The sequence below is a fragment of the Palaemon carinicauda genome, chromosome 32 (genome assembly GCF_036898095.1).
Source record: "Palaemon carinicauda isolate YSFRI2023 chromosome 32, ASM3689809v2, whole genome shotgun sequence".
In the NCBI taxonomy this organism is placed as follows: domain Eukaryota; kingdom Metazoa; phylum Arthropoda; class Malacostraca; order Decapoda; family Palaemonidae; genus Palaemon; species Palaemon carinicauda.
Genome location: NC_090756.1, coordinates 17037959 through 17063228, shown reverse-complemented (window position 1 = coordinate 17063228; position 25270 = coordinate 17037959). Strand labels below are relative to the sequence as shown.

At 44.7% G+C, this 25270-nt stretch overlaps 1 protein-coding gene and 1 non-coding gene across 2 annotated transcripts in view; both read left to right on the top strand.

Moving 5' to 3' along the window:
* IntS11 (integrator complex subunit 11) overlaps positions 1-25270 on the top strand; it is a 107457-nt gene that overhangs the window by 30491 nt on the left and 51696 nt on the right. Inside the window, exons 3-4 of the mRNA XM_068356612.1 lie at positions 13521-13716; positions 15207-15323. Coding sequence (XP_068212713.1) covers positions 13521-13716; positions 15207-15323 — 313 coding nt within the window. The remainder of the gene's footprint in view (positions 1-13520; positions 13717-15206; positions 15324-25270) is intronic.
* Positions 5186-5304, top strand: LOC137625800 (5S ribosomal RNA). The gene has a single exon (XR_011040903.1). It is a non-coding gene; the product is annotated as a 5S ribosomal RNA (ribosomal RNA).

Sequence of the window (25270 nt, the reverse complement as noted above, 5' to 3'; positions counted from 1 at the left end):
GGACCTCCCGTAACTTCTAGTAGATCTATTGAAAGAGCCTCCTCAACGACCAGATCTACTCAAACAACCACACGCAAACATCTTTCACAGAACCGTGCGCTCAAGTCTTCAGCCTCAGTCTACCAGGCTAAATGGAGAGTCTTCTGTGGTTGGTGTCGTGGAAGGAATATCTCTCCACTCGATGCCACTATTCCAGTAATAGCTGAGTTCCTTTTATATCTTTGGGAGTAAAAGCTTCTTGCTGTCTCGACAGTGAAAGGCTAACCCTCGGCCTTAAGCCTCGTCTTTAAGCTGAAAGGAGTTGACATTTCCTCTTTGTTGGAGCTTTCTTTACTCATACTGAGTTATGAGATCGCTTGCCCTCAGTCAGAGATTAGGCCTCCTCCTTGGAACGAGGTTCACGTCCCGAGATCCTTAAAAGGACCTCCCTAAGAACTATTACGCTATACAACTGACCGAACCTCACTTTGAAGATGGCTCGCTTTAGCCTAGGAAAAGAGAGTCGGTAAACTTTATGGCCTCTTGTATAACATCGCCCATTCAAGAGGATAGGGGTAAGTGACACTCAGCTTTGTCCCTGCTAAGACTCAAAATCTGGAGTTTTTGGACCATAGATTCGGGCCCTTATATATTTCTAGTCTCCGTTCTGTAACCAATGATGCAGATCAGTTGTTACTGTGCCCAGTGAGGAGTTTGAGATACTATTTTAAACTCACTGCAGCAACACAGCCCCGACTAAAACACTGTTTGCTAGCTCAGGGATAGTAAAAAGGAGGATCACTAAGAACACTGTCTCTCTTGGCTCCCGATCCTCCTCCGGCTCGCCGACCTAGAAACCATGATGTCAGGGGAATTACTACACCATTGGCATTTAAACGCAACTTTTCCGTGTTGCAAAGACTACAAAGGGGTGTGTGGTAGATACAAACCAGTTTCACAGCCCATTACTTAAAAGACGTGACCCACAGGAGACTCGATACGTTCACTATCGGTCCTGTGGTGGCTGCTTAACAAGTGGTTTAAGAATACCTCAGGCTCCTTGATGGACAAGTAGCAGTTGGTTGAGGGCATTGGTTACCTGGATTAAGACTTGGATGAATGAGAGTATGTCTGGCTTAACTTTTTTCATCTTCCCCTCCCTTGTGGTACAGCACCATGGGTCCCTCTGCAAACTGGCTTCAACCTCTGCTGGTAATTATCACTTCCTTTGTGTAGCCTAGTATAAGTCATGAATTTATATTTGTTCCGTAACCGAAATACAAACCACGCTATTTACATTGGGTATTACTTTCGGCGTAGCTGAAATGACGAGCCATTAGATTTTAACGAGGGTTTCCTACCCCGCGCTAGTTAGCAGGGGTAGGGGGAGGGGTAGCTTGCTACCCCTCCCTCCCTCACACACCGGTGAAATGTCTCACTTCACTTTTGGCCCGAACAATGGACAGATGTGCCTGTCTTTATCCTCGCTTGGCAGCCATTATTTGTTTTGTCTTTACTTGATCACTTACTTTTCTTTTACTCAATATATATGTAAAAAATTTTTCGTGTTTATATATTTGAGTATAGAAATCAGTAAGTTTCCTTTTCAGAGTTCGTGCTTGTGTGTGTAGTGTATGATATCTCCGTGTAGCCCTCGGCAGTTAGGCCACCATGGTGTAATTTCATGGGTCGCGATCGAGTTTGACTACGGTCTTTCTCTCTCTCTCTCTCTTTGAGGTCGTTCACCCTTTTACTACGTTACCTTTACTACGTCTGAGTAGCTTCCTTCCCGTGTGGGTGGGGTTGCTACGCTGTACGTTTTGTCTCAATTAGTTTATGAATCTAATTATATTTGTTGATTTTTCAGCTTTTGTTGAACGATTCCTTTCGGGGTTTTCGTTCTTTATTTGGTGTTCATTCATTTTTAAATTACATAATTACATAGTTACATAGTTACATTATTATAATTGTTATGATTCTGTGTTGGTTACAGCTCTCCTTCCATGAGTGTAAGTGGTTGTGAGGGCACGTGCCTGTTGTGTAATTCTTGTGTTCTTTTCCCTCGGGATTCCTTTTCGGAGCCTTCCCGGGGGAATGAATGTTAACTAATGATTTTTGTTTTTATTTTTCCCAGTTACCGATCTAGTTCGTTTCTGTAATGTGACAACGGAGTGAGCTGTCTTGTTGAGGCCTGGGGATTCGGCTGTTGCTGCCTCCTCTATAGATCTTCGTCAGGGGTGTGTCTCCTTCTCCTGAAAGTACTCCCGTGACGATTGACAGCTCTCCAGTTCATTTTAGAACACTCAGGAGGCTCGCCTTCTTGGGTGGGTAACTTTCCTTCCGAGGGAAGTTTTCCTGTCCAGGCTTGAGTTTTTCCCCTTTGGGGGGTTCTCCTCTTGTCTTTATTTCGTGCGACTATGCTCTTGGTGCTGAGCGGTCGCAGCTGCAGTTACGCTCAAGGGGCTGGGCAACTGCAGGAGCCCCTCTTCGGAGTATTGCTCTTTCTAGGTCACTGGCTGACCTGTCTCTTCTACGAAGTGTTTCTCTTTCGTTCGCGAGAGAGTACACTCATAGAGACTCCTCTTCGGAGGACTCTTCTGCTGTTGTTGCTGTTGGCCGCCTTCGCGTAAGGCTCACCGACGTCGTAAGGGCCTCCCGTCTCCCTATAAGGGTGCTAGAGGCGCCTTTTTGAATCTTTTCCGTATGCAGCCTGCAGCTCCTACCTCCTTAGATCTCTCCGGGGATCGATCTCCAACGCCTTCCTGATCTTCCGCCCCTGGTGCAGCTGGACAGCAGAATGACCTCGTCATCCGACGGGCAACGGTCCCTTCGGGGCAAAGGGTTGCCTCCCACGGGGGGTCTTCCCTTGCGTGTCAGGGTTCCCCTGCACGCCCTTCTGCAGTGTTAGCGCACATGCGCTCTCCTGCTCGTCAGCGTTCTCCTGATCGCTAGCGCTCTCTTGTTTGCCAGTGCTCTCCCTTTCTTCAATCGCCAGCACCCATCTGCGCGCCCTTTTCTGCCACGCACCAATGGGCGCCAACGGTTTTTCCTGACCGTCCAGGATCGCCTGATTGACAGCTTGCATCAGCGCTCACCTTCCTGATGCACCTGCGCGCCTTCTGTTTAGCACGATGCGCGCTAACCATCCCTAGTCTCTTACGCGTCAGCGATCTCCTACGCGCCAGCGCGATACTTCGCCTGTCCACTAGCGTTTTGTTAACGCGCCATCGCCCGCCTACGCGCCATCGGTCTCCCGACCGCCTGCGCTCGCCCGCGCGCCCACGTGTCTGCGCGACCACACGCCCACGTGCCCGCGCACATGCGCTCCAATGTTCGCCCGTGCGCAAACCAATGGTATTCCATTACGCGAACCAACGGTGTTCCATCGCGCGAACCAGCGGTGTTCCGTTGTGCGAACCGAGGGTGTTCCATCGCGCGAGCGCCGGTTCGATTTGTGCTGTAGCCATTTTCCGACCACCAGCTCTCGCCCTTCCTACCACGCTCTCCCTCCTTCTGCGCTCCCTCGCGCATTTTCGTCTGCGCTTCTGCGTGCCCGCGCACGGGCGCTTCCACGTTGGGCCACGCGCGAACCATTGATTTACCATCGTGCGAGCGCTAGGGCGATTGCGACCGCGATTCCCCGACGGGGTTTCGCAACACGGCCAACCTGGCGAGTCTTCTGGAGCGTATTTCCAGATCACGGTCTTCACCCCATAAACGCAGAGCATGGCACATGCAAGAGCAGGAAGAATATTCAGGGAGGTCTGAGCAACATTCTTCTTTCCAGAACCTGGGTTAGCCCTTCCTCGTCATTCCCTGGAAGGGTCTTGCCAGGGAGCTTTCCGTTCGAGATTTCTCCGTCGGGCAAGGGGTGACTAGTTTAGCCCTTCCTCTTCTCCATTTCGTGGAAGGGGCTTACCAGGTCCTTTCCCTCCTCGGTTGCGACCCGAGGTTTTGTACAAGGAAGCTCCAGGAAGATCATGGGTACTTTCCTCCTCTCGGGTTCAAGAACCTTGGCGTTTCGTCGCCAAGTTTCGAACTTGCGGGCAAACTCGATGTTGGAGCATCTGGACGCAGTGACCGAGGGCTTCCTCTCGGGTGTCTCATCCGTGGATGTCGACAAGCTCAGACACTCTTCCATCCTTGGGAAGAGCTTGTTTGAGCCCAAGGACAGAGACATGGACAGCTGTTGTGCGGAGGAAGTCGACTTCCGTTTTCACTCCTCCAAGGCGCTTTCTTCCAGACCCTGCAGGCCTCCGACGCCTCTTCATTCAGCCTCGTCAGCCTAAGTTATCGGACCGGCTAAGACAAGGTGTACAATAGCAGTCTCCTCCTGTCAGGGACAGGTACCACGGGAGGCATAATCCTAGAGGGAGCGGCAGAGTTCACAAACTCTAGGATTGGCAACCCACCTTGCAGGTCTCACGCTGGGGGGGATGCCTAAGGTTACTCGTCCGGATAACAGCTTCCCGATGCCGATTCCTGCACGGTCTCCGTGATCAGCCAAGGATATCGCGCCTCGCTCTTACAGGATATCGCGCCTCGCTCTTACCATCTCTCCGTCACTGTCAGCGAATCCAGTGTCTCTGAGCCTCTATGCCATGGGGTCGGCAAGAAGTTTGCCCGTTGGGCAGAAGGATCCATGCCTTAGGAGAAGGTCCTCCATAGGGTCGTTGACGGCTCCCCTCCCCCGGCTTCTTCAGTCAATCCTTTCTTCTGGGAAAACATCTGAGACGGGAGTTCCGTCGTCGACCTCTCAGCTCTGATCAAGTTTGTCGAATAAACTTCATCCTGCGTGGAACAGCAGAGTCGATCAGACTGGTAACGAGGCGACAGGACTCCTTAGGCCCTGGATCGGGAGGACGGGTACTTCCAGGTTCCATTCCATCCATCTTCCAGGAAGCTCTTGGAATTCAGCCTAGACTACAGGTGTTCCTGCTTAAGATGCGGTGTGGCGATCCCGCCGCGGCATTGCAGGTTTTTTTCCTCAGTGAACTCTCCCTGTTTTCCTCATGGCCGCTCAGGAGCAGGCTTCCGTCTCCTTCGCTTTTTGGAGGTCTGGTCAACTCCTGTAGGCTCGGGTTCGACCTTCTTCGGCACTGGGACAAGCTTCCGGGTCTTTACCAAGAGTGTGGGATCATGGTAATTTGCTAGGAGCCTTCTCTACTTCTGCCTCAACATCTGGAGTATCTAGCCATGATATTGAGTCAACGGCCATACCACGTTGAAAACACCGCTTCTCGTCCGATCAGTGAAGTTAAGCAACGTTGGGTCTGGTCAGTACTTGGATGGGTGACCGCCTGGGAACACCAGATGCTGTTGACTCCTTCTCCGAGCCTTCCCTTCAGTTGACTGTGGCAAGGCTGAGGAGAGTCTCAGTACCTGTTCTCAGTCAAGCAGAGCTTTCAGCTCTACCTTGGAACGTTTCCTGGGTCTCTTTTCCTCATTGACCCGTCTAAAGTCCCGAACGGTCGCCTCAGGATAAGTTCCCTGTGAGGCGGCCCAAGTTCCGGTGGTATCAAAGCAACGATTAACCGGACTTTCTAACTCCTATGGGACCAGCGGAACGTTTAGACCTGCAATGGGGGGTTGACCTATGGAACCACTTGATGGGAGTGGATATTCTCGTCCTTTCCCCACATTTTGATGCTGTTCTCGGACTCGTCAAAGAAAAATGGGGGGGGGGGCATGTTCCGGTTCAGGCCTATGGTCAGGACCTGAAGGGTACCTCCCCATCATTCAGGCAGGCTTAGGGGCCGTAGTCTGGCCCCTCTGCAGATCCTACAGTTCCTGCCGAGTCGCTCCGTGCGCGACGACTTCATGGTTCTGGCGTATTCCAACCAGCCGGGGACGCATTTTCATACCGTCACATCTTGCAGTAGAGATACTGAGATGATCCAAGGTCCTCTCAATACCACCATCGGCTCGCTCATTCCGGGCAGAGGAATGTTCTCTCCGACTATCTGAGCAGAGCCTCGCAGATAGAGAGTACCTGGGGGTCTTTGGCCTATAGTAACCAGCAAGTCCTGGCCTGGGGGACCTGATCGCGACAGCCTGGAACTACATGCTTCCGCTGTTCTTCCCCCCAGACTCTTTGGCAAGATGCTTTCCGGTGACGGTGGGACAACACCGACGCCTGCGTCTTCCCACCATTGTTGTCTGTTGAGAATGGGTCTCAATAAGACCAGGTTGTCTGTCAACCTTTCGATGGCCCTGAGAGCTCCGCTGTGACTATACGCAGAACGGTTTCCGGACCCTCTGCTTCCCCTGACGGAACTCCTGGGAGAGCTTCTTCCACGGCACAGGCTACTCAAACAACCACACTACAACATCTTTCACGAGCCGTTGCATTGCTTCGGCTTCACGCCTGGAGACACTACGCCGCCTCCTCAAGAAGAGACAACCCGCTACAGTCGCGGAGCGGAGGTCGCGTCATCTGCGATAGTCATCCGCAGGGGTCTACCAGGCGAAGTGGAGAGTCTTCTGTGGTTGGTGTCGTGGGAGAAATACCTCTTCCCTTGAGGCCTCTTCTCCAGCAATAACTCTTTTCGGCGGGAGGAAACTCTTTTCCGCTCTCGGCAGTGAAGCCTATCGCTCAGCTTTTCCCTGGCCTTCAGGCTGAAAGGAATGGACTTTTTCCTTCCCGCTGGACTTTTCTTCGCTCATGCAAAGCTGCGAACGTCCCTGTCCCCAGTCGGAGTGAGACCTCCTCCATGGAGCATGGTTCGGACTCTTTAGTCCCTTATGAGATTTCTCAAGAACCATTACGTCAGGCCTCTGATCGTATTCCGTCTTGGGGGAAGGTGCTCCTGCTCACTCTGGCCTCGGCCAGTGTGTAAGCAATCTTCATGGTCTCGTACGACTCCGCCCTTTCAAGAGAATAGGAGAAGGCAACTTTCAGGTTCGCTCCTGAGTTGTTTTCTAGACTCAGAATCTTGGAGTCCCGGACCTTCGGTTCGACTCCTTCAAGATTTTGAGTCTCCGTTCTGTATCAGATGACCCAAACCTTCTCCTTTTCGCCAGTAAAGGAATCGAGGGGTTATCTTTGAGAACAGCTGCAGTTTGTCCTCACGTACAGCCGGTTTGGGAGCACAGGGAGGACACAGGGGAGAGTCACCAGTATACCTCTTCAGCTTGGACTCAAGGACATTCATCTCGACCTGAATCCAGACCCTCCCCCGTCACGTCGCCCTACAGCACGATGTCGGATACATCGCAACGTCCCTCGCCTTCGAGTAGAACTACTCTGTGACGCAGGTGCTACAAGCTGGAGTCTGGAAGCGTCTAATGACCTTCGCAGCCTGCTTCCTGCAGGACGTGACCCACAGGAGTATCGATACGTTTCTATCGCTCTGTGGTGGCTACACAACAGCTGGTCTAACCTCAGGCTCCTTTTTGGACAGGTAGCAGAAGGTTGAGGGCATTGTTATCAGGTTTTAGTCTGCATGAACGAAAGAAGTATGTCTGGCCCTTACTTCTTTCTTCATCGTCCCCTCTACTGGGGAAGCAGCATCCTGGTCTCTGCATAGCTGACCTCAAACCCCTGCAGGTAAACCATGCTTTCTTGTGTTCCGAGTATTGAGTCAATACTGTCGCGTCCCCCATACCCTGACGAGGTGGTGTTGGGAACGTCCTAACCCAGAGTTCCTTCTGGAACTCCAAGTCAACTGCCTAGGACGGGTCACACTTTCTTCCTTCACACACAAGCTTATGTAGGCCACACGTTTCCTTGCGGAGCAAGGAACTTGTGAGGTACAGGGACTCCTTTTCTCGAGTGCGACTCACTCGGATTCTGAGTCCCCGGGTAAAGCCAAACCCAGTATGGCTGGGGACTTTCCACCCTTCCTAAGGGGTAAGTCACCCAATGTAAATAGCGTGGTTTGTATTTCGGTTACGGAACAAATGACAAATTCGGAGATAATTTGTATTTTTCCTAATCATACAAACCTTAGCTATTTACACATATTTGCCCGCCAGCCCTGTCCCCCAAGTCAAGTCCTACCTCTAAGTGAAGTGAGACATTTCACCGGTGTGTGAGGGAGGGAGGGGTAGCAAGTTACCCCTCCCCCTACCCCTGCTAACTAGCGCGGGGTAGGAAACCCTCGTTAAAATCTAATGGCTCGTCATTTCAGCTACGCCGAAAGTAATACCCAATGTAAATAGCTAAGGTTTGTATGGTTAGGAAAAATACAAATTATCTCCGAATTTGTCATACTGTCCACGTCCCCCTTGCTTTCTGCGAGGTAAGCAATAGGAAACATCTTAGTTTTCCTATATTTAAACTCAGAATGTGTTTATACAAGAAAACAAACTCATTACACTAAATTGCACAGGTCGCTATTATACTCACTTTGTATATTTTAACTAGGTATTAAAGTTTTCCCTAGACCATAGTCATATAATGTACTAGGTAAAACCAGGTCAATGTCTATGCCAGACGTGGGACTTCCACCCACCTAAGAGTGAGTCATCCAAATAAATAAAGAAAGGTTTGTTAGTATGGGAACAAATGACAAATTCAGAGGTACTGTAATTGTATTTTTCCCTAATACAAACCTGGAGTTATTTATGTAAATTGGCCCTCCATCACCTGTCCCCCAGAAGTCCTGCCTGCAATCAAAAGTGACATACCTCACAGCTGTAAGAGTACTGTATATAGAGGTGTGGCTGGGTACCCCCCAGCCACCCCCAGCCTACCGCTTGAGGGTTGCCAACTTGCATTTTAATTCTAATGGCTACCTTCTAGCTTTGGCGAAAGAAAATCCAAATAAATAGCTCTAGGTTTGTATTAGTTAGGGAAAAATACAAAGTATCTCCAATTTTGTCATATTTCTTTGGTGAAGATGATGACCTTTTTTCTTGTCTCTAGGATTAAGATGTGTGTTTTTGCTTAGGAAGAGCTTACATTTTGATGTATTTATTTTTGGTTAGGGATTACTGTACAGTATGTATCAATGTAAAAAGCTTGGAATTTGTCAAATTACAAACTAGTTTGTTCTTACACGTATACAAACCTTTCGTCCATTTGAAATACTGTAAGAGATATGTCTTCAGAGGAATGGAACAACCATTAATTCTTATCCAGGTACACAACAGTAGTTGGTTAACGACAGGTGAGGAGAAGGGAAAGCTTTGCTCACCTGTCTATTACAGAGTAGCTGCAAGGGGTACTGATGTACCTTTATTATTGTTACTTGCTAAGCTACAACCCTGGTTGGAAAAGCAGGATGCTATAAGCCCAAGGGCTCCAACAAGGAAAATAGCCCAGTGAGGAAAGGAAATAAGGAAAAACTACGGGGGAAGTTTAAGAACAATAATATTAAAATAAATCTTTCATATATAAACTAACATCATCACCTCCTCCTACGCCTATTAACGCAAAGGGCCTCGGATAAGTTTCGCCAGTCGTCTCTATCTTGAATTTTTAATTCAATACTTCTCCATTCATAATCTTCTACTTCATCAGCTTCCAGAAGACTATAATCTCTGCAGATCTTAACTCAGACAATATCTATAATGTTTAAAACGGTTACAGAAGACTAAAATTACTGCGAGATCTTTTCTTAGACATCTATAAGTGTTTATAGTTTATACGATTAATATAAACTATAAACACTTGAGAATAATAAGAGGATAAAAACTTCAAAATAACAAGAGGAAGAGAAACAAGATAGAATAGTATGCCGGAGTGTACCCTCAAGCAAGAGATCTATAACCCAAGACATTGGAAGACCATGGAGCATAGGCTATGTCACTACTCAAGACTAGAGAACAATGGTTTGATTTTGTAGTATCCTTTTCCTAGAAGGGCTGCTTACCGTGGCTAAAGAGTCTCTTCTACCCTTGCGCTCTGTTGATTGTTGGATCTTTCTTATATTAAATTCTGGTGAATGTTTGTTTTTTATTTGAGGAGGTCTCAACACCTTATGTGCGAGTGTTATGACCTTCTCGTTAGCTCCATCAGGAACAAGAAGGAAGTGTCAATACTGTTCCCTCTGTCGTGGTGAGGCTGTTTGCTTGCTCACAAACCTTGTTTTGTTAATAGCCTTCTGGTTTACCTGTCGGCATACTTGAAGCTGAAGGTGTCAGACCACCTTTTCTCCTGTGTCCTAACGACTTTGCCCACAGACCCTCGTACCCCTCTCCTTTGGTCCTGAGGTGGTTACTTGGTAGTTGTGTAAATCATTCAGCTTCCTCACTTGACTTTATGAATCTCACTTAAAGTAGCATGTTCGGCATAAGTCTTGAGGGGCGGTATAATGACAGGCTCTTGTACCTCTTTGTTGTTCCTCTCCTGAGGCGATCCATCATCTGCAACAGTTACATGCTGTTTGGTTGCCTGATGCTGGCGAGTTGTAAACGACGGATCACCTTTCTTGCAGACTAAGAGAGAGGATGGGTCACTGTCCTATGAAGAATTTCTCTTTATGTACCTCATTTGACAGTGCCGACGCCATCCTTCTGTCAGGGAGGGATGTGTCTTCAACAGAACTATAGCTGTTAAGAAATTGTCGGAGTCAACTTTTCTTGCTTTCGTCCAATGGAATGAAGGTGGCATGTCCATGGAAGGAAAGAACCTTCTAGTTTGGCTCTTAGGGATTTCCTACCACCAGTAAGCGAATCTCCTTATTTTATAGGTCAATAGGTTTGTACTGCATACGAATAGGAACAAGTAAGAAATGTTGAAAGTTATTTGTATTGTATCTAGTTATACAAATTTGAGACCTTTAAACTGAATTTCCCACTTCTATCACCCTAGTCCTAAGGACAAAAGGGGCAATTCTGTGACAGACTGATGGGCTGGTGTTTCCCCTCACACCACATGTTGAGCTGAAAAATAATTTGTGAAGCTCTTAGCTTACTACAAGGAACAAGAAATTATACAATTCATACAAACAACATTAATTTATTTACAGAAGACATTAAATTATAGTTAGAATGGAATGAACAAACAATGCAATCATAATTCTTAATAGTAGTGAAGTTACTATGAGATTCAGAGCCTCTGTAACACGGTTTTTTCGCAATAATTTTTTATCTATGAATTTCATAAATATAACGCTTCTTCAGAATGCACATTATATCTACACATAAATTTTGACTATATTCTGCATTACGTAGGTTGAATAGATTTGGTACTTATAATGTAAAAGTGACGTTTTTTGAAGACGGGCCAACTTATTCAGAGAAAAGGTTTCGAACGCACTCGTTACGTAACTTATGACGGCATTTCTTCCCTCTTTCTCGATCGATGATTGGCTATACGTAACGAAGGCTATACCTCTGCCAACAATGACACAAAAGTTTAAATAAAAGCAAAACAGTACACCTTTATGAACTCTGAAACCTCTCCACTGATAATTGTCGTAATGAACAAACCAACAAAATATGTTAATAAATAAAAAAACACTTCGATTATTATTCCAACTCCCAAAATAAGTTTCCTAAGAAATTACAGTCTACTTTATAGGTCACAATCAGATTGACAAGGTGTAGGGAATAGTTGGTAATTTTCAAAAACGTAGTAGACAAGCTTGATTTGATAACTGCTATATCCAATGTCAAGCAATTTTTATTTATTGTCTATCTACCGACCTATTTACTGGGAAAAAAAAAATAGCCGGTACCGTATTTTGGCTTTAAACCTTCACCAATAATTATCGTCAGAATGATGACTTCATGAGGCTCCACCCACTTTAGCCTCGTTATCATTCAGGATAACACTGAAGGCTATACATGGGCATTGTTGGATCAGAAAATTTAAATTCTGGCTATAAAAACTCATTTCTCGGGTAGTTGTAAGAAGTGCTAAATGATCCTCAAGGATCCCAGCAGTTGGCCTAAACGTTTAATTCATGTATACTACTGTTGCGGCAGTACTGCTAAAGTAGTATTACTACGCTAGCACAGATACCCCACCCACATTTATGTATCGTTCCGCCATTCATAAAGTCTTTGTTATGTTTTTTCACTGTGCAATAAGCCATGGCCTCCTCAGATATTAAGTTTAACATTAGATGATAGGCTATTTCATGAAGCTGACAAATTCATGGCAACTGGGTATGTTATTGCCGATGTTGAAGCTAAAGATAAAGTTTGGTATCATTCCTTCATTGCATTATCATCTTCACTACTACTGTATTTGTTTTGCTACATGTAGTAATTATTTTAAAGGATAAATGAATTATGTTCACTTTACTTCTATAAATTCCCATAAGATGTACAAATAAAATTCCTAAAACTATTCATGATTTATTTACAAAATGCAGTCATGCCCAAAACATAGCCAACACGGTCGTACGGCCTAAGAAGAAGAAAAAAAAAATTATATCGGATGATCCATTGGTCTGATGGAGAGTTTAGCACAAAATTCTTATTTTAACAAAAATAGTTATATCAAGACTGTTTACATACAATCTCTCCCTTTCTCTCTCTCTTGGTGGCATAGTGAATAGTTAATGGAAATGTTCAAAAGCCTGAGTGACATTACAAGTATTATAATCATGTTACGCTAAATACAAATCAGACCATAAACATTGGATTTAAACTAGATACTGAATGATTACCTATTCAGGCTATAGTAAATATGGCCACGGGCTTTCTCTTGACTGTATAAAGTTGCAAGTTGTAAGACAAATGCAGTTTTGCAACCACGGGGGCAATTCCAAATCCTGCTAGCCATTCTTGACTGTTATGGGTTCCAGAGCCGATGGAACAAGGTGAATGGATGTCCGGTGGATGGGCTGGGCAACATTTTGTCAAAAGGTGTTTACATTGCTTACGTAATGAATGTTTTCGACTCTTGGCTCGTTATCACTGGCCATGGCGTCGGCTAGATCATTTTTACTTTATAAAAATTAAAACTATCGGGTTTAGGTTATTGATAATGCTGACAAAATTTGTGTGTGGTTATAAAATATACATATGTCAACTTTCAGCTACATCCGATGCATTGATAAGGAGCAAAGTCCAAAAAAACCGTGTTACAGAGGCCCTGAATCTCATAGTAGTATAAAATTATGTAAAAATAATTTGAAGTTTTCAAATCCAAGGGTATCTTCCTGGCTTGATATTAGCTTTACTTCCTCGCCTTCATTTAACAAGGGATAATAGGATATAAAACATTAGTAACCAAATTATGACATTAATAATATCAATGATAAACTAAACATCAGTTATGGAGTTTGAAAATTAGAAGTCCCTGCCACCATATGAAATTTTAAAGTAAAAATTAAATGGAAAAGGTCATAAGTAAATAAATACTTATACACATTTATATTCAGCATACCTGTTGTTAACCAATAGACGTTCCAGTTCTGCTGAAGATACATCCCTCTTTGAAAGAGTTCAGATTTGTATAGCAAGGGAATTAAAAATTACTGCTGTATTAAGATTTATTTTTTATCTAGGAAACAAAAATTTAACACTTGGTAAATTGAATAGATGTACAGTATTGAATGAGAATATGATAAAGAATTAAAAAGAGCCTTTTCCAATATTTCAAATTAGAGCATTGTATAGCTTTTTCTCTTCCCCCGCAGATATAATGACGAGCGCCGATTTCCAGACTTTGAATACATAACAGAGGGCAATTTAACAGAACACCTGGACTGCGTCATTATAAGTCACTTTCATCTGGATCACTGTGGCGCTTTGCCATACATGACGGAGATGGTCGGCTACAATGGGCCTATTTACATGACCCAACCAACAAAAGCTTTGTGTCCAGTGTTGCTGGTTAGTATAATATTCGCCTTTAAATCTTGAAGGCATTTTGTTTTTACACAAATAGAAACTTTTGCCCTTTGCATAGGGTAGAATATTTGCTAAGCTGGATGGTAAGCAATTAAACTATTATAACGAGGTTTAAACAGATGGTCGGTATATTATAATGAGATATAAACAGGTGGTCGGTATTTTATAACAAGATGTAAACAGGTGGTCGGTGTTTTAAAGCGAGATATAAACAGGTGGTCAGTATTTTAAAGCGAGATATAAACAGGTGGTCGGTATTTTATAACTAGATGTATACAGGTGTTCGGGATTTTGTAACGAGAAGTAAACCGGTGGTTGGTATTTATACTGGCTGGGAGCGGGGATGGCATTGTTCATAAGGTATATCTTATACTATAATGCTGTTCATTATTTTTTATATGAAAGTTTGTTTAAAGAACAGGATGATTAATTACTTTTTTGTATTGATAATCTGAAATGTAGAATACTGGTTTGAAGATCAGGTGTTCAATCAATTTAGAATAGATTTACTTGTTTACATAGTTTTATTATTAAGGATTTTTTTTATTATACTACCCTGATAAGTCTATTAAATTGAATAAGGAATGTACTTTAAAGATTAATTAGGCTAGTTTTGGATTTCTTGTAATTATAATTTTGTTTTCATGATTTTTATAACTCATCATGATCATCATCATCTCCTCCTATGCCTTTTGACACAAAGGGCCTCGGTAAGATTTTACCAGTCATATCTATCTTGAGCTTTTAAATCAATACTTCTCCTTTCATCATCTAATTCACATTTCATAGTCCTCAGCCTTGTAGGCCTGGGTCTTCCAACTCTTCTAGTGCCTTGTAGAGCCCATGAAAGTTTGGTGAACTACTGTAATCTCTCTTATTATTGTCATGCAACTTTAGCGGGAAAACTACTTACTACAAGCCTGATTCCCCTACAAGGGAAGCAATCTAATCTGAAAAATACATTTAAAAGTAAAGTATAATCTTAAAAACATTGATAGCAGAGAAAAAGAAGTAAGATAAACAGTAAAGCAAATATGAAAACCTTGAAATGATAGGCATGTCTGCCTAATACAAAAAGTTTTAGACCAACATTGAACTTCAGAAGTTCCACTTTTGTTACCGATTGGGAGTCTAGACTTCATGTATCCGATATGTTGATGGTTAACTATTTATTTTGAAGATTCTCAATTGTAATAATTTAGTGAATGTGAACATAGGAATTTCTTAATAGAGTCTTTGTTTGAAGAGAAATAGTCCTACTTCATTTAAATGTTTAAGAGTTAGTTAAAGGATGTTTTATATAAGAGTTCATTTCAATGTTTGAATTTCAAATGCAAGTTTTATTTTGATTTTCACAGAATTTACTATTTCATGGTCAAAAGTAGCTTTTAGATTACATTGAGACTATTAAATTGGATATGCAGAATATTTCAATCTAGGTGATTATCAACTCTGAAATTTCTTGTCCCCAGGAAGATATGAGGAAAGTTGCTGTGGAGAGGAAAGGAGAAACAAATTTCTTCACATCCAGCATGATCAAAGACTGCATGAAGAAGGTTATCACTGTCACGTTGCACGAGATAGTCCAGGTAACTAGACAAAATGACTTTTACATTTACAACTTTGTTATTAGGTGAGGATTTATTTGGTTATTCCTGCATGGCAAGCATTTTGATCTCTAATAATTAGCATTTCTGTTGTTTAGAACTTATCCAGTTAAGAAGTCTAATAAGGATAGGAGTTCCTTTGTTTGGGGAGGGAAGTCTATGTTTTAATTTTGCAATAGTTCTGTTTGTACATAAGTGTGCTAACTTGTGTTTTTATGAATAGAACTTACCTGGCAGTTATATATATATAGCTGAGTCTCTGACTGCGGCAGAATTTAATCGAAAATCGCGGCAACCGCCTTGTGGTGGTTGTGTGGTTAGATGGTTAACAACCCTTACAGGGTGGTACTTGGAATCATTCCCATTTTCTGTTCCTCAGATTATCTCTGCCGGCCGGATCGACAACATCGTTGGTCCGCCTTTCAGAGTTTTTCGGATCGCTTTCCCTTCATCGCCTTTTTGGACTTCGTTTTTGGTGAAGTACACTGTGTTGGGATTTGGCAATCGTGTTGTTTTTGTTTTTTGTCTTTTTTCCTTTATTATCATGAGTGAGAAAATTCATTATCGTGTTTGTGCGAATGATATTTGCAAGGTGAGGTTGCCGAAACTTTCGGTTGCCCCTCACACTATCTGTATGGGTTGCAGGGCGTTTGAATGTGCTTTAGATAATAAGTGCAAGGAATGCGACGTTTTAAGTGATAATGATTGGTTAGCTATGCAGCGCTATGTGCGCAAGCTTGAGATTGATAGAGTTAGAAGAGCTAAATCAAAGTCAAAGTCTGCTAGCAAGCCTAGCTTAGATTTATCTATTGACCCTTTGCTTGTAACCCCTTTGGAAGGTATTCCTTCCCCAAATGTAGTGACTCCTGCCCCTTCTACAGGACCTGTGCCTACGGATGACCCTGGGTATGCTAAATTAGCTGCTGAATTGGAGGCCATTAAAGCACAGTTGGAGGCCTTTAAAGGTAAGGGTGTAGGTGAAATTAGTGCTTGTGAAAGTGCAGTGGAGGTGGCGACTGATCGAATCTGTCATACCCCTTAGGTCTAGACCTCTACCAAGCTCCCAGGACCAAGGGAGAAGGTACGTCGAAAGCCGAAAGGGGGTGAGAGGTGCTTATCCTCGGTCAGTCGTCGCCTCAGACAGTCCTGTTGCGATCTCCCAGGCTGCTCTTGACCGCCGTAGGAAAGGCGTGTCGGATACGTTTGTGTCTTCGCCTGATCGTTCTCCCAGACGTAATTGGCGTTACGAATCAAGACCAATGAAGAGAGGGTGGAACCGGGACGTGCAGTCTTGCTCTCCCTCTCCCGGTTCGAGTAGCAGAGACCCTGATCCTTCGGAAGACGATTTCGATGTTCCTGTTAAAAGGGCGAAACAGAGAGTCTTTAGCCCAGTTAATCCTGCTAGACTCCCTGCTTCTTCTGCCAGCGCTCCCAGTCAAGCCGTACGACAACTGCCGTCTTCGGCACCGCGAGAGCCAGCGGAGGTTGCTAAAGCTTTCATGGTTGTTATGCAGGAACAACTTTCATCGTTAGTTAAAGCTTTCAGCCACCCTTCTCAGTCCGTCAGACGTAAGGACGTCTCTTTGCCTGTTAAGAGATCTTCTTCTAAGAGAGATTTTAGTATCTCTCCCAAGAAACCTCTGCGCACTTCGTCGGCCGTACGACAACGTGCACCCTCTTCATCGGCACGCTGCCAGGAATTTCCTTCCCCCCTCTCACGCCGCCAGGACGATACTGCCTCTCGTTCTCGGCTCCGTGTCGATTCCGTTTCCCTTTCGAAACGCCTGGACGTTACTGCCTCGTTTCTTAGGAAACAGGATGAATGCAGTCTGCATTTTCAAGGCGACGGCAGCCTGCATCTTCAGGACGCTTCCGTTTCTCGTCATCGTGACGATACTGCCTCTCGTCATTGTGACGATACCGCTTCTCGTCATCGTAACGATACCGCCTCTCGCCGACTGGATGTTAGCGGCGCTCGGCGCCAGGATTCAAACAGCTCTCGCTGCCAGACTGCTGGCAGTCCAACTCTTCGGGATGTTATCCTTGAGCAGGACCTTGAAGATATTTCGGAAGAGGAAGAAAAACCTGCCGACTCTTCTAGCGATTACAAGGTTCTTTCTCGCTCTCTTTTGAAACTTTATGGGGAGGAATTTCAACCTTCGGCCCCTCGTTCTCCTCAGTCTCAATTTACCAGAAGGAAAGCTACTAAGTCTTCGGCCTTCATCAAAATGAAACTTTCAATTTCGGCCAGGAAAGCTCTCGCTAAAGTGGATGATTGGATGAAGGAACGGAGACAAGCTGTCAAGACCACCTTTTCTTTTCCACCATCCCGGCTCGCTTCCAAGGCCGGTATGTGGTATGAGACAGGGAAACCTTTGGGGTTAGGAGTGCCTTCCTCCTCCCAAGGTGACTTCTCGGCTCTTGTGGACTCGGCAAGAAGGCATGCTTTAAACTCTGCCAAGGTGATGTGGTCCATGTCGGAGCTTGATCACCTCGTCAAGGGAATTTTCAGGGTTTTCGAGGTTTTCAGCTTCCTGGACTGGTCTCTCGGGACTCTGGCCAGGAAGTCTGAACTCCTGGAGGACACGAAGGACCTGACGAGTATCATGTCCTGCATGGACAAAGCTCTAAGGGATGGAGCTAATGAATTGGCTTCCCTTTTCTCAGCAGGGATCTTAAAGAAGAGGGCCCTTTTGTGCTCCTTCACCTCTAGATCGGTGACTGTTGCCCAGAAGTCGGAGCTACTTTACGCCCCTTTTGCACGTCATCTTTTTCCTGAAGCTCTGGTCAGAGATATCTCCCTTTTTCTGGCTCAGAAGGCTACTCAGGACCTTTTGTCTCGGTCGACTAGAAAGACCTTACCTGTTGCTCCTGCTCCTCTGAAGAAGGAGGAGAAGTAGTTTCAACAGCCCTTTCGGGGCAGGATCTCCTCGAGAGCGGATTTTAGGGGGAGAAGACAAGAGTCAGGGGCAAGGACCAGCAGGGGTGCGTTTAGGCCCCGGTCCAAAAAATGAGATGGAAGTCCTCCAGACACCAGTAGGGGCAAGACTGTCTCGTTTTTGGCAGTCTTGGGAAAGGAGAGGGGCGGACATCTGGTCCCTCTCAGTCGTCAAGGAAGGTTACAAGATCCCCTTTTTAAAGAAACCACCTCTCTCAGACTCTCCCCTGGCCTTAGTGGCTCAGTACACCGACGCGGGGAAACGAGAGGCTCTTCTGGAGCTAGTCGACCAGATGTTGGTCAAGGGAGCAATAAAGCCAGTTCAAGACCTCGCCTCCCCAGGCTTTTACAATCGCCTGTTTCTGGTTCCCAAGAACTCGGGTGGATGGAGACCAGTCCTAGATGTCAGCTCTCTGAACGCCTTCGTGGAGAAAACAAAGTTCTCCATGGAGACGACTCAGTCAGTGCTGGCTGCAGTTCGTCCATGTTATGTATTTATGTTGATAACTACCTATTACAAGAGGTTATATTTGTGTTTACAGATACTTACTACTCATTAAGCATAACTACCCTGTTAACTATCTTGTCTTCTTTTAAACTGTATATCATTATAAATTAGTCTTAAAAATAAATTCATTCAGGAAGGATATATCTGAGTTTCGTTTCATCTAAATATACTTCAATGGCGACGAGGAACTGACTCACGAAAGGGAAAATTAAGGATGGCGCATTTGGGTAGCCTAATATAGCAGCATATGACAAATCCGAGGACTTTGAAGATTATGTCGAAAGGTTTGATCAGTTCTGCTTAGCAAATGACATAACAGAGGAAGATAAAAAACGGGCAGTTTTCTTGAGCGCCGTCGGCGCTCCTACATATGGACTTCTGAAAACATTGCTTGCCCCTAATAAGCCCTCATCAAGGACTTATCAAGAACTTACTGAGCTTTTGAAAAATCACCTCCACCCAAAACCCATCCGGATAGCTGAACGTTTCAAGTTTTACAATAGGAAAAAACGTCCAGGAGAATCCATCACTGATTATGCAACGGAGCAACGGAAATTGGCGGAAACATGTCAGTTTGGTGCGTTTCAAGAGGAAGTTTTACGAGACTTGTTTGTTATTGGATTGGCCAACCGCTCAGCACAGAGGAAACTATTAAGTGAACAGGAGCTTGACTTAAAGAAAGCTTTTTCGATTGCGCTAAGTCAGGAAATGGCTGATGAAAACGTCACGAAGATTCAGGGTCAAACTCAGGAGGTAAACAAAGTTGTTGGGCCGACAGCTTCTCTCAAGTGTTATCGTTGCGGGAAGACAAACCATAAGGCTGATGTTTGTTTCCATAAGGATACTGAGTGTAATGGGTGTCATAAAAAAGGACACCTTCGGAGAATGTGCCGAATGGAAAATCACACCACAGTCAATCGAAATTTGAAATATGGAAGACAAGGAAGGAAACGATCGACGGTCAACAGGGCAGAGGAGGAGACCAGCGGCTCGGAAGAAGAAACTACAGAGTGCAAACTGCAGGATGAATTGGTGCATACATTAAAATACTGTGTTAAGAAAATGAAAGCAAGACACAATAAGATTCCAGAGATAATAGTGAAAGTTAAATTAAATGGGATACCAATTGATATGGAATTGGACACAGGAGCTTCTGTGTCACTGATCAGTGAAGAGTTCTACGCTAAACATCTGAAAAAAACAGTACTTCAATCCAGCAATATTGTGCTGAAAACCATGACGGGAGAAAAAATAGAAGTTGTCGGTATGTGTTACATAACTATGGAAGTTCATGGACACAGAGTGGAGGAAGTGCCAGTGTATGTGGTACAGGGGAATGGACCTGTCTTATTCGGTAGGGACTGGCTGCATTTTGCTAAATTTGACTGGAAAAAGTTAGCTGTAAATCATTTATATTCTGGTACTCTGAAAACCTCAAAGTTAGACGAACTGTTAAGGAAATATGGTGATGTCTTTGATGGTAAACTGGGTACAGCCAAGAATATAAAGGCTCATATTCGTGTAAGAAAGGATGCAAAACCAATCTTTTATAAAGCGAGGACAGTTCCTTATGCAATCAGGGATGCTGTGAATGCAGAACTTAAAAGACTAGAATTGGAAGGAATTATTGAGAAAGTTGAATATAGTGAGTGGGCGGCACCGATAGTGCCAGTTTCAAAAGACAATGGTTCTATTAGGATCTGTGGTGACTTCAAGGTCACCATAAATCGTTATGTGGAAAACCCTGAACATCCAATGCCAAATCCAGATGAACTTTACCAGCGACTGAACGGTGGAAAAACTTTCTCAAAGTTAGATTTATCACAAGCTTATCAGCAAGTGGAATTAGATGAGGAATCTAGGAAATATGTCACAATCAACACACCACTTGGTTTGTACAGATATACCCGTTTACCATGTGGTGTCTCAGCAGCACCACAACTTTTTCAGTCTTTAATGGATAAAGTTCTGCAAGGAGTACCTTGTGGATGCAACATAGATGATATTAGTCTTACTGGGAGAACCGAAGCTGAACATTTACACAATCTTGAAAAGGTACTTGAGCGGTTGCACATCAATGGGTTGAAATGTAATTTGTCGAAATGTGAATTTATGAAGCCCTCCTTGAAATATTTGAGTTTCATTGTGGATGAAGAGGGTATCCATATGACGGAGGATGCCATTGCAGCAGTCACGGATGCACCAAGGCCAGAATCAAGGTCTGAAATGCAATCCTTCCTGGGGCTGGTAAACCATTACCGTCGCTATGTGCCAAATCTCTCATCAGTCGCAGCGCCTCTCACTGAATTACTGCATAAAGACAGAAAATGGCATTGGTCAGTAGAGTGTGAAAGAGCTTTTTCCGAGATTAAAAAAATGCTGACCACTGAAACAGGAGTATTAGTGCACTATGATTTGAGTAAACCTGTGACGTTGGCAGTAGATGCATCACCCAAAGGACTTGGAGCAGTGCTTTCCCATATCACCAGTAACGGAGAGAGACCAATTGCTTATGCATCAAGGATGTTAACACCCACTGAACGTAACTATTCCCAAATTGAGCGTGAGGGTTTGGCAATCATCTTTGGACTACGGAAGTTTCATCAATATTTACATGGTCGTAAATTCACCCTTATTACAGATAACAAACCACTGTCATACATTCTGGGACCCAGGAAGGGCATTCCAGTCCTTGCAGCTGCAAGAATACAACGCTGGGCTATACAGTTAGCAGCTTATGATTATGACATTGAATTACATCGTTCAAGTGACAATGGAAATGCTGATGCACTCTCAAGGTTGCCTTTACCAGATTGTGACTCCGATGCATCAGATAAGCTTGTAAACTGGACACAAGAAGCAACTGCATTTAACAGGCACCAGGTGAACTCTCTTCCTGTAACTGCAAAATCTGTTGCAAGGGAAACTTTGCATGATGCTGTACTGGCTAGAGCTTTATATTACACAAGAAATGGATGGGCAGACTCTGAGGACGTTGCACAGGAACTGAAACCCTTCCATAGCCGTCAGCGTGAGTTTTCAATTGAAGAGGGATGTCTTCTATGGGGTGCCAGGGTGGTAATACCGTCTAGATATAGAACTCAAATCTTAGAAGAGCTACATGGTGGTCATCCGGGGATTGTTAGGATGAAGGGATTAGCTCGCTTGCATGTGTGGTGGCCGAATATCGATCAAGATATTGAAAACACTGTGCAAGGGTGCTCGGCTTGTCAGGCTACTCAGCCAATGCCGACTCGTGCTGAGGGTAATCCGTGGAAATGGCCTTCCGGTCCGTGGAAAAGAGTACATGTTGATTTCGCAGGACCATTCCTGGGACAAATGTACCTCATTATGATTGACGCATTTTCAAAATGGCCAGAAGTACACCCAATGAAATCAATTACAACTATGAATACCATCGAGATCATGCGGCGGGTATTTGCTCAGCATGGGGTTTGTGTAGAGCTCGTGTCTGATAATGGAAGACAGTTTGTGGCTGAGGAATTTAAAGAGTTCACGACCCAAAATGGTGTAAAGCATATACTGATACCCGCTTATCACCCAAGCAGTAATGGGCAGGCCGAAAATACAGTAAGAACATTCAAACAAGGAATGAAAAGGGCGATGAGAACATTGCAATCGTGTAATACATCTTTAAATACCAAGTTGTGTCAATTTCTACTGACTTACCGAACTACACCTCACTGTACAACAAAGCGCACGCCTGCAGAGCTCATGGGTCGGCAGTTACGCACTCGCCTTGATTTACTACATCCAGATGCATCTCAGAGAATTGAAAGAAAAGCCTCAGAGAACGAGAAACCAATGAGGGAACTCGATATAGGGGACGTGGTACTGGTTCGGGATTATCGTCAAAATACCAAGAAGGGCATATGGACTCGAGGAGTTGTGGTTCTTAAATTGGGTCCATGTACATACAATGTACAAGTGGACGGTAACTTAGTATGGAAGAGGCATATTGATCAAATGAGACTGATCTCCAATGATTCTCAAGATAGCAAAAATGAACTCTTAGCACGTGATTTTTCAGAGTTGATCAGCTATCCAGACCCGCCATTACCAAAAGAGTTCATAAATACTCGTGAAGAGTTAGGTGATGAAGTTGCAGGTGCAGAGAAGAATGAAATCCCAAATGTAGAAGAAAAGGAAGCGGCAGCTGCAGAAAAATTATCGGGAAATTAAAATGGTAAGCCTTCTGATGACTCACCTGATGGATCGATATCTGAATTACCAAAACTTCGAAGGTCTAGCAGACAAAGTAGACCACCTGACTATTTTAGAATGTAAAATGATTAATAATATTATGCATGTTTTGTATTATTTATTCGAAGCTATGCCACCATTTAATTATTGATTGTTTATCCTTTTATTTGCTTTAATCTTTCATCCTTTTTCGCGAGGGGAAAAGGTGTTATGTATTTATGTTGATAACTACCTATTACAAGAGGTTATATTTGTGTTTACAGATACTTACTACTCATTAAGCATAACTACCCTGTTAACTATCTTGTCTTCTTTTAAACTGTATATCATTATAAATTAGTCTTAAAAATAAAGTCATTCAGGAAGGATATATCTGAGTTTCGTTTCCATCTAAATATACTTCAGTCCAGGAGACTGGATGGTTTCTCTCGACCTGCAGGACGCTTATTTTCACGTCCCCATTCATCCGTCTTCGAGGAGATATCTGAGGTTTGTGTTCCAGGGCAAGTGCTTCCAGTTCAGGGCACTTTGCTTCGGTCTCAGCACAGCTCCCCAAGTTTTCACCAGACTTATGGCGAATGTGGCAGGCTGGTTACACCAGGAGGGGATAAGGGTCTCCTTCTATCTAGACGACTGGCTGATCCGGTCACAGTCGAAAGAGAAATGTCTGGAGGACCTAATGAAAACTTATACGATCACTCAGGACCTGGGACTCATCGTCAACTGGGGGAAGTCTCAGACCGAGCCAAATCAGACTATTCTCTATTTGGGGATAGTTCTGAATTCAGTTCTTTTTCAGGCTTCTCCCTCCCAGGAGAGGCAGACCAGGTGCCTGGACAAAGTCAAAGACTTTTTGAGGAAGCAGGAATGCTCAGCGAAGGAGTGGATGAGTCTGCTGGGAACTCTATCCTCCCTGGAGCAGTTTGTCCCTTTGGGGAGACTACACCTAAGGCCTCTGCAACACTTCCTCGCAAAGGTTTGGAACAGAAAGATCCAGGAGGACACTTTTTCTTTTCCCATTCCGACAGAGATCAAGGATCTTTTAATGTGGTGGCTGGACCCAGCTCTGTTGGGAAAAGGGATCTCCTTGTTCAAGAAGAACCCCGACCTAGTGTTATTCTCAGACGCGTCCGAGTCAGGCTGGGGAGCAACACTAGGGAACAAAGAGGTCTCAGGTATTTGGGAAGGGAGTCAGGTCAGTTGGCATATCAACAGGAAGGAATTGATGGCCATTTTGTTAGGGCTCAAGGCCTTCAAAACCACGGTGTCGGGAAAGACTGTGGAGATCAATTCCGACAACACCTCAGCTCTCGCGTACATAAGGAAGCAAGGGGGAACTCACTCCCTCTCCCTGTTCTCAACTGCGAGAGAGCTTCTCCTCTGGGCGAACGAGAACGAGACCCAGCTGTTGACAAGGTTTGTTCAAGGGCAGAGAAACATCAGGGCAGACATGCTCAGCAGGAGGGGACAGGTCCTTCCTACAGAGTGGACTCTCAACCCGCATGTCTGTCGGAGCCTCTGGAAGTTGTGGGGCAGACCAGTAATAGACCTTTTCGCCTCCGGTCTAAACAAGAGGATCCCCAACTACTGCTCCCTAGTCCCGGACGAGGAAGCTGTTGCGGTGGACGCCTTCTTGATGGATGTGACGGGGCTGGACATGTATGCCTTTCCCCCCTTCAAGATCATCAATCTGGTTGTCAGGAAGTTCGCTCTCCTCGATTCGGGACGAATGACCCTAGTGGCTCCATTCTGGCCTGCGAGGGAATGGTTCACTGAAGTGGTAGGGTTACTGATGGACTTTCCAAGAAGACTCCCGGCAAGTCCAGATCTTCTCAGACAACCCCACTTCGAGAGATTTCACCAAAACCCCCTCGCTCTCAATCTGACTGCCTTCAGACTGTCGAGAAGCTTGTTAGATCTCGAGGCGTTTCGGCACAAGCGGCGAAAGCTATTGCCAGGGCAAGGAGGATCTCTTCACAAAGAGTCTACCAGTCAAAGTGGGAGACCTTTAGAGCTTGGTGCAGGAGGCGCAAGGTTTCCTCGTCCTCTACCTCTCTGAGCCAGATTGCAGACTTTCTTTTGTACCTCAGGCAGGATGCTAAGCTGGCTGTATCTACCATTAAAGGATACAGGAGCATGCTCTCAACTGTCTTTAGGCATAGAGGCTTAGAGTTATCTCAGAATAAGGACTTGCAGGACCTCATTAGGTCTTTTGAGACAACGAAGTAGGTGCACTTAAGACCCCCTTCTTGGAACCTG